The sequence below is a fragment of the Lycium ferocissimum genome, chromosome 11 (genome assembly GCF_029784015.1).
Source record: "Lycium ferocissimum isolate CSIRO_LF1 chromosome 11, AGI_CSIRO_Lferr_CH_V1, whole genome shotgun sequence".
Taxonomy (NCBI): domain Eukaryota; kingdom Viridiplantae; phylum Streptophyta; class Magnoliopsida; order Solanales; family Solanaceae; genus Lycium; species Lycium ferocissimum.
Genome location: NC_081352.1, coordinates 33,024,775 through 33,034,690, shown reverse-complemented (window position 1 = coordinate 33,034,690; position 9,916 = coordinate 33,024,775). Strand labels below are relative to the sequence as shown.

General features: G+C 37.5%; 3 protein-coding genes across 3 annotated transcripts; 2 read left to right on the top strand and 1 right to left on the bottom strand.

Annotated features, from left to right (window-relative positions):
- Positions 1-1,310: 1,310 nt before the first annotated feature.
- LOC132038255 (calcineurin B-like protein 3) lies at positions 1,311-2,872 on the top strand. The gene is made up of 4 exons (XM_059428945.1): positions 1,311-1,466; positions 1,934-2,042; positions 2,123-2,175; positions 2,762-2,872. The coding sequence occupies exons 1-4, from the start codon at positions 1,311-1,313 to the stop codon at positions 2,870-2,872; spliced, it is 429 nt and encodes a 142-aa protein (XP_059284928.1).
- On the top strand, positions 1,892-3,813 carry LOC132036663 (calcineurin B-like protein 3). The gene is made up of 5 exons (XM_059427043.1): positions 1,892-2,042; positions 2,123-2,175; positions 2,869-2,949; positions 3,317-3,429; positions 3,523-3,813. Exons 3-5 carry the CDS (start codon positions 2,878-2,880, stop codon positions 3,578-3,580), a joined length of 243 nt encoding a protein of 80 aa, XP_059283026.1. The 5' UTR covers positions 1,892-2,042; positions 2,123-2,175; positions 2,869-2,877; the 3' UTR covers positions 3,581-3,813.
- Positions 3,814-5,202: 1,389 nt separating this feature from the next.
- On the bottom strand, positions 5,203-9,035 carry LOC132035793 (heat shock cognate protein 80). Its single transcript, XM_059425910.1, has 3 exons — positions 8,825-9,035; positions 7,351-7,492; positions 5,203-7,238 (listed from the first exon to the last, which is right to left on the bottom strand). The coding sequence occupies exons 1-3, from the start codon at positions 8,945-8,947 to the stop codon at positions 5,404-5,406; spliced, it is 2,100 nt and encodes a 699-aa protein (XP_059281893.1). The 5' UTR covers positions 8,948-9,035; the 3' UTR covers positions 5,203-5,403.
- Between the last annotated feature and the right edge of the window lie 881 nt (positions 9,036-9,916).

Genomic DNA, 9,916 nt, shown 5'->3' with positions numbered 1-9,916 from the left:
TCGCTAAAACAAGGAAATGAGTTGAACATCCCGTTGAAGCTAGCACAAATACTTTGAAGGATTTTGTCGTTGACATGTTAGTCAATGGATATATGATGTAGCATTCCTCTTAAATGAATGAAGTACACAAAAATATGTTGCAACTTTTGTTGAGGTTGTAGGGCAGTATGGTCGAGCACCAGTTTCATGAATAAGCTCCGCTTGTCTAAAACAAAGGGTGGATCCAACAAGCAAAATTGTTGATGAAAATAAGGTAAACAAACAACAACATACTAGTGTAATCCCACAAGTGGGATGCGGGAGGGTAGAGTGTACACAGGCCTTACCCCTACCTTGGCAGGTAGAGAGGTTGTGTCCGATAGACCCTCGGCTCAAGTAAAGCGGAAGCGGATAGTAGGAAAACTAAAGCAAAAGAGACAACAAGTAGTAATAAAGACTAAGAATAAGAAATATGTGAATACTAAAATAAAAATACAAAAACATGACGGAGATAATACTGATCCTACTAGAAAGGAAAATATACTAATCCTACTACTAGCATTCTACCCTAATCCTCGATCTTACTTTCTTCTTCTATCTAGGTTCGTGTCCCTCGTAAGCTAAGACTTGTCATATCACCGCTTGATCACCTCTCTCCCCGATACTTCTCTATCTCTTCCAACTCTCCAGCGCTTTTAGCCTCTCACACCCACACTTTTCGGAGCGTACGTGCCTTTCCTACTCCTGTCCGGACATGTCCGATCTCATCTACTTTCACCTCCGTCTTGTCCGCCACAGAGGCCACTCCCACCTTGTCCCAAATTTCTTCATTTTTGACCATATCTCTCCTAGTGAGCCCACACATCCATCTCAACATCCTCATTTCCGGAACTTTCATCTTTTGAACATGAGAGTTCTTGACTGACCACCACTCCGACCCATACAATAACGTCGGTCTAACCACTACTCTGTAAAACTTACCTTTAAGTCTTGGTGGCACGTTCTTATCACCTAGGACACCATATGCAAGCCTCCATCTCAACCACCCTGCTCCAATACGATGTGTGACATCCTTGTTAATCTCCCCATTACCTTCAAATGAAAATAAGGCAAAATGGAACAACTATGCATTCTTCATAATGACGGATAAGTGGACAACTAGAAACAGAAAATGACCAGCGATTGTTTTGATTATTCTCCGAAAGGAAATCAAACGGAACTTTTTACCCCTGAATCCATCACCAAGTTTCTTTTCCTATTTAGTTAAGAGAACCATACATAGATTTGGTGTTCATAAAATTCAATTTACGGATGAGAATATTAAAGGAAACATGTTGGAGGAAGTACACCCATGCTTCTTGTACCTCTCCACGTGCAGCGCGTATAATAAATTCGATTTTGATGGCATTTTTATAGTGCTCCTTAGTGAAGTATCTGTTCTGCCTGCCAAACTGCATGAACAAGTTACCATTATTGTCAAATATGAAGTATAAAAATGTGTTGATAGGGCCCACCAAGATTAACCTTAGATTTGACTTAAAACGAGAGCGACATTAACTTTAGATATGGCTTAAAAGGAGAGCGACATTAACTTTAGATATGACTTAAAAGGAGAGTGACATTAATTTTAGATATGACTTAAAAGGAGAGCGACATTAACTGATATGACTTAAAAAGGAGAGCGTCTTTTTTTTAACCAAGGTATTCACTTGTAAAAAATATGACGATAGATGGTCTGCGGAAGAAGTAGGAAGGAAACAAAGTTTAAGAATTCCGGCAAGTCTGTATATCTAGGTTACCAATTTCAGTTTTATCCTTTGAATTCTGTTTTTACCTTATATTCTTTAATAAATATTGGATCTCCACTTAAATAATAGAGTTACTAGGTACCTTTGACGATGGTGATGGACGCTAACTTCTTTATTTCTCCCTACTCTGACCTATCTAATTGCAGGTGTTTGACTTGTTTGACACAAAGCACAACGGAATCTTGGGCTTTGAGGAATTTGCTCGTGCACTCTCTGTTTTCCATCCAAATGCACCTGTTGATGATAAGATTGAGTGTACGTTTTATGCTTGCGTTACTCATGACTCTTAGTTTCAGTAGGCCTAGACTGCTTCTAATGGTATACTACTATTGCAGTTTCTTTTCAGCTATATGATCTCAAGCAACAGGGTTTCATTGAGAGGCAAGAGGTAATTAAGCTTCACTAAATGAATTCATTAGTTGTCCCCAATTTTGAAAGGCATAATTGAAGGGCCTCTTGGGGCAAGGCAAGGCATTAAACGCCCTGTGCCCGGGTGGGCGAAACTCCACTGAGGGGTTTGCCTTTAGGGCTTTTAGGCTGAGGAATGTACCTTTTAACAGCATCTTCTGGGGTATTTGCCTTGGGGGACTCAAAAGTTTCTTTTTTCTTTTTGCCCCATATTTCAGATTCATATGGGATAATTTGGTTATCTTAAGCCCATTTGATGTATCTCTCTTAATTATATGATGAGAAAAGTTAAGGTCAGCAGTTTGTCAGTCATCGTTCTGCCTCCTTTCCTTTTTCCAACACAAATCTACCCTCAGTTACTTTTCTATTTATCCATTTTTCCTGTTTCTTCTGTATTTTATTTTCTTAGTATATTAAAAAAAAAAAAAAAAACCCGATAACCATTATTTTTACTCATTAAAGCATAGACTTTACCTTACATTTTAACCTTGTCAAGTACTGGTTATACCATAATATGTTGAGTGTTTCATATTCAGCTTTCCTACTTCATAATGCTCCAGTTGTAGTTGCTCTACTTATGGAACCTCATTGATGTCTCTGTTCGAACTTCATTAACCAACAACGTTGTTTTATGTGCTGTTGATAAAATAACAGTTGTGGCTTCTAAATGCAGGTGAAGCAAATGGTGGTTGCTACTCTTGCTGAGTCTGGTATGAACCTTTCAGATGAAGTAATAGAGAGCATAATTGACAAGGTGCTTCATCAACCTAGAAACTACTGTTTTTTGCATATATGTGAAGCATCTTTTCTTTTCTAGATGTGCTGTATAAGTCAGACATAACAATAGTGCCTCACCTCTTGGTCTTCTGCTTTTCTATCTATGTCGCTATAGTTAAGGTCCGTCTGAAATTAGTTTAGGATCTGTTGATATATCAGTATTACAAGATTGCTCATTCATTTGACTACTGTTTTCTATATACAATTAAGTACATGTTTGCAAATGCACCAGGACAGACTCAATTTTTATGTTCCACATCCTTCCCGGACCATTCTCCTCATAGTGATACGTAAATTATTACGAACTTTTTTATTTATTAACTAAAGTCTCCCTGTTTTGACAGACTTTTGAAGAAGCTGATACTAAGCACGACGGAAAGATTGATAAGGAGGAATGGAGAAATTTAGTCCGGCGACATCCTTCACTTTTGAAGAATATGACCCTCCAATATCTCAAGTGGGTGACACATGGAATATTAACATGTTTATGTAGTTGTATTTATTCCGTTGCGTTTATTCATTTGCTTAAACATCTTCCTCCTTTAAACAGGGACATTACTACGACATTTCCGAGCTTTGTCTTTCACTCAAGAGTTGAGGACACCTGATTTGGGATTGAGAATAAGAGTTGCTTACAAAAGTAATATATTACTTTTCTTTTGGTTTCTGGGAATCGAAGTTGGCTGGTTCCATGGATATATAACATTATGATTGCTCTTTCTATTTCCCCCATGTTAAAATCGACATCTTCGGGATTCAATTCTTTTTGAGTAGTGTTTTTGTGATTTGTTCCTATGAATTGATGTCGACTTCCAATTGAATGATGGTATTGTGCTTGTTATTGGCTCCTTGGCACACGCCATTGTTTTGCATTTAAAAGTAAAGAAAACCTTGTCATGCCAAAGAGGAAAAACGTTTTCTTGGTCAGATCATGCAATCTACAAGCTGGAAATTGCAGTGTTGTTATCTGGCTAATGCTAGGCCAAATCGCTTGCTAACAAATGCGTGGCTTGAGGGGCATCAGAAATCAAAGAGGCTCTAAACCCTTCTTCCGACTCTTTTTCAATTTGATAATTATTGGTTATTATATATTCATTATAGAGTTCTATGATTTACAGTATCTTTTCCTATCTGATCTCTTTGAGTTCCATATTCGAAGTTGTGATTGGATCTATTCACTAAAAAGAATCAAGTCAATACATTTCTTATGTACCATAGGTTCTATATTGGATTTGAATCAGATTTTGGATCAATCCATATTGAGTGCCTGCCTCCATGATGTTGGTGTTGGATCGTTCAAATCATTCCCATAGGAGATCCGAACCCATTTTTTTCTGATCATTTGAGAAATAAATTCATTCTCTTCATAAAAAATAGGAGGCAGAATCAATAAAGATTTTTTTTTTCCAATCCGTCCCTAGCCCTCATTCAAATATTGTTTTTTATCCAATCTGCACAATCAATAGAAAAAGCAAATCCCTTGTGATAGACCAGATCTAGCTCGGTTATTGATAGAGTGAATAGATCTGCCATTTCTTGAAATTTCTCTTCTGATTCAAAATCTGGCTCAGTCAGATGATTCATACCTAAGTGCTCTTCTGTTAGATGACTGCTGAAAAAGAACCTCCATATAGAGCCAATAGTTTTCCTGTTAGTTAATAAGAAACTTGGTTACAGTCATACTGGAACTGATCTTCTAGTTGATAGATTTTGATATGCTCTCGTGAGTTGCTCATTCTTGTTCTTTTATTCTGCATAGAAACTGAACAATAAATCTGGACTCCCATGACTTAGCTTTTTTGAGTGTTAGCTTTTTTGAGTGTTTGACTAGCAGAGCTTATAAGCCATTTTGTGCTTAAAATAAACCCAAAAAAATAATGACAGCTTATAAGATATTATTTTTAAGCTAAGCCAAACGGGCCCCTAGTTCTGAGGGAGCTTTTACATGAAAAGCTGGTATAGAACAATCTTTCAAGTTTGGGCTGAAGTGAAAAATTGAGACAACCTAAACAGGTTTCTGAATGAAAACTGTCGTTCCAACACTTACCGTTCTTAACAATATCCCTCTTTTTCCAAGGAGTTTTGCTTTAAGCAAATAATGTTTGAGGAAGCAACCAGCCTATCAACCAAAAAGGAATATGGATTGTCATAAGTCAACCCCAACCAAATACCAATTATGGCCTATTCCCGTTTGATGCAAGCAATAGTAGTTGATAGAAAGCAAGAGTCGAGCAAGAAGAAGAAAAATACTGTATTAACCACAAGCATCAAAACAAAAATATCCGGTAAAATTATAAGTAGCCTACATTAAACTACCATTCTGAAAGAACGGCATTAAGTACCCTATCACATATTGTCCGCTGATGGGCAAAACAAAAATTGGGAAATACTAAGGAAACGATAGATTAACCACCACCATTAATTACGGAGTTTAATCAACCTCCTCCATCTTGCTGCCCTCGGCATCAGCTTCAGGATCCTCCAATGCTGGCATGTCAACATCTGCATCTCCGCTTTCATCGTCAATGCTCAAACCAAGTTTCAGCATCCTGTGGATTCTGTTGCCAAAGGTGTTTGGCTCCTCAAGGCTGAAACCTGAGGTGAGAAGGGCAGTCTCAAAAAGCAAGAGAACCAAGTCCTTCACAGATTTGTCATTCTTGTCTGCATCAGCTCTCTTCCTCAGCTCATCCATGATGGAATTCTCTGGGTTGATTTCCATGGTCTTCTTGCTAGACATGTATCCAGCCATGCTAGAGTCCCTAAGTGCCTGTGCCTTCATGATTCTCTCCATGTTAGCAGTCCAGCCATACTCGCCAGTGACCAAGCAGCAGGGAGAGTCCACAACACGGTCAGAAACAATAACCTTTTCAACCTTGTCTCCTAGCACATCCTTCATAACCTTGCACAGTCCCTCGAACTTCGCCTTTAATTCTTCCTGCTTTTTCTTCTCATCTTCACTCTCATCAAGCTTGAGACCTTCCTTAGTAGCAGAAACAAGCTTTTTGCCCTCAAATTCCTTCAGCTGACCGATTGAATACTCATCAATGGCATCAACCATGTAAAGAACCTCATAGCCCTTCTTCTTCAGTTTCTCAAGGAAGGGTGAGTTCTCCACGGCCTTCTTGCTCTCACCAGTGATGTAGTAAATATCATTCTGGCCCTCCTTCATTCTGGTCACATAGTCCTTCAAGCTGGTCATCTCATCACCACTCTTGGTGGAGTGGTACCGCAACAGTTCAGCAAACTTTGACCTGTTCTGAGAATCCTCATGGATGCCAAGCTTGAGGTTCTTAGAGAAGGCCTCATAGAACTTGTTATAATCCTCCTTGTTCTCAGCAATTTCAAAGAATAGCTCAACACACTTCTTCACCAAATTCTTGCGAATAACCTTTAGGATCTTGTTCTGCTGCAATGTCTCTCTGGATATGTTAAGAGGAAGGTCCTCCGAATCCACAATACCCTTCACAAAACTCAAGTATTCAGGAATCAACTCCTCACAGTTGTCCATAATAAACACACGGCGGACATACAGCTTGATATTGTTTGGCTTCTTCTTTGTGTCAAAGAGGTCAAAAGGAGCCCTTTTTGGAACAAAAAGAACGGCCTTGAACTCCAACTGACCCTCAACAGAGAAGTGCTTCACAGCCAGATGCTCCTCCCAGTCATTAGTCAAGCTCTTGTAGAAAGCGGCATACTCTTCCTTCGTGATCTCTTCAGGCTTCCTCATCCAAATGGGCTTCTGCTTGTTGACCAGTGACCACTCATTAGAAACTTCTTTAACCTTCTTCTTTTTCTTTTCTTCCTTCTCCTTTTCCTCGTCAACCTCCTCTACCTTTCCCTCCTCATCTTTCTTCTCCTCTTCCTCTTCATCATCAGAAATTTCCTTCTCTATGGTCTTCTCAACCCACAGAGAGATGGGGTAGCTGATGAACTCGGAGTGCTTCTTAACCAGGTCCTTGAGCCTACGTTCTTCAAGGTATTCAAGCTGATCCTCCTTGAGATAGAGGACCATTTTTGTACCCCTGCCAAGGTTCTCTCCAGATGTATCCCTGGTAACAGTGAAAGAACCACCAGCTTGAGACTCCCATACATATTGTTCATCATCATTGTGCTTTGTGGTCACAACAACCTTCTCAGCTACCAAGTAAGCAGAATAGAAACCAACACCAAACTGCCCAATCATGCTAACATCAGCACCAGCTGCAAGAGCTTCCATGAATTCCTTGGTTCCTGACCTTGCAATTGTACCCAGGTTGTTCACCAGATCTGCAAATAAAACAAAGAAGATCAGCGCATAGAAATACAACAAACACAAGTATGGATAATATGGATAATTAGATCTGGTTGAGCATCTAGCTTCCAAGATATTCCAACTTACCAGCTTTTGTCATTCCAATACCACTATCAATGATAGTGAGGGTATTGTTGGTCTTGTCTGGGACAATATGGATGAAGAGCTCTGGTTGACCATCTAGCTTGCTCTTGTCAGTCAAGCTCTCAAACCGGATCTTGTCTAGAGCCTAAAAGTATAATCCCAGAAACAAAAATAAATATCTCATATTGCATACATCAAACACCAAGTGAAAACAAGACATTCATATCCTATAATATAATGGCACACAGATGTCGGAAAACTTCAAGAAGTAAAACGCTGATTTAAAAGTTCCGTCATTAAGAAGCCGCTTCACCCTACAGCAATGTTCTAAGAGCAGGCTCTAAAATAAAATAAACTATAACAACTAAGATTCAATCCCTAACAAGTGAACGGTGCATTATATGAATCATGTATAACCATTCTGCTTCATCCTCAAGCAGTGTTCTATGAGCTGCCTCCATAAATAGATAGATTCAGTTCCTAACTAGTTAAGGGACCATTCTGCCCCCAAAACTAAACTAACACTGGTCAACATTAACCACAAAAAAATTCCTTAAAAGATTAACCATCATAAAATTCTTCAACAAAAAGTCAAACAAATCTCTCTACAAGCTATACATTACTGAACCATGATCTCCTTCAATCAATCATCTACAAATCATAAACTAACACCATGATCATATCTACATTGTTTATACAACATTCAGGCTAGAGCTTTAGAAGACACAAAACAAAAGCAAAATCACAAAATATATACACACAGTTCACTCTTATCAGCTAATTATTAAAGATGACAAAACAGAACAAATCATTGAACTATCCAGATTTGAATTAAAATCATTGAACCAGGTTATGCGATACACAACTAATATATGAACCGTATCCAGTAAGTTGCCTACAATGCTCCCTAGCCGATCACATTAAGCTATCCACAAATACAATACAGATTAAAAAAAAACCTTAATACTGCTCTAAAATACTCAAATTTGAAAATTACAGAGAGCAATAGCACTACAGTATCCTAAACAATCGCGTTACATGATCCACAAATACAATACAGATTAAAAAAACTCAAAAAAGCTCAAACTACTCTAAAATTCTCAATATTACAAAATCAGAGCAATAGCACTACAATATCCTAGACAAACACGTTAAGCTATCCACAAAAACAAAACAGATTTTAAAAAAACTCAAGTGCTTCCGACTTATATATGAACCGTATCACAAAACTTATTTAAAATACTCAAATTTCAAAGTCACAGATGGCAATATACGATCATATTATGCGATCTACAAAGACAATGCAGAATTTTTCAAAAAAAAAAAAAAAAAAAAAAAAAACTCAAAACTTCAAAAACACAGAAAACTATAGCAATACAGTATCTAAAACACTCAAATTTCAAGTCACTTTACGATCCACATACACAATACATTAAAAAAATACTCAAAAAAATCAGAGAATCGTAGAGAAACTTACATCGGAAGAATTACTGATAAGTTCACGAAGAAAGATCTCCTTATTACTGTAAAAAGTATTGATAATTAGACTGAGAAGTTGATTAATCTCAGCTTGGAAAGCAAATGTCTCTGTGTCTCCCATATCTGTTAGATCTAAGGAGCTGTTTGGCTACTACGAAGAAAAATCAAAGGCGAAGTGAAACACAAAGAGACTGGAAAGTAAGAGAGGGTTTATGAAAAATGTGTTAGCGACTTTATATAGATGGATAGTTAGGGTTTCTAGATCCTTCTATTGGTGTTGTTTTTTATTTTGAGTAATTATTGGAGTTGGAGGGCCGGTGTGTGCTTTTAAAGTTTAGTCACGCCTTTTGTACTTTTGTTTTCTTATCCAACATAATCCCAACTTGGGAAATTATAAATTTCTTTTGGGTTTTTTTAACTTTGGATTTTGATATTTGTTTTGGGCTTTTGATTAATTGGAATGAGTATGGAAAATTGTATTTTGCAGGGAAACGCTTTCTATCAAAAGTAGTTTAAGTTTTTAAATTTAAACTCGAAATATTTGATTAAGAATGAAAGAATTGGTATCGTCTAACGTAGTGACAACTTATGTGATGATATATCAATAATACATGGTAAGATGAAGAGATTTTATTCCTTAATTAATATGTCTCTATTCGAGTCTCAAAAATGAAAAAAAAAAAAAAAACTTTTGGTATGAAATACTATACGATGTAAATTTGAGTTAGTCAAATTAGTAAATTATTAATACTACCAAATAATTATTAAAAAAAAAAGAAAGTGATCGTGTTGCACCTTAGTAAATCAAGGAAACATGAAGATTAACGATGATGTAGCACATCATATTAGAGCAAGGTGGTTGAAATGGAGGTTCGCATTCGGGGTACTGTGCGATAAAAATGTGTTGCAAAGGCTTAAAGGTAAGTTCTACAGAGTAGTGGTTAGATCAACATTGTTATACAAAGTGTTGACAAGTCAAGCGTTCAGAGGATGAATGTAGCAAAGATGACAATGCTCGGATGGATGTGTGGCCATATTATGAGAGATATGATTAGAAATAAAGCTATACGAGGCAAGGTTGGAATGGCCT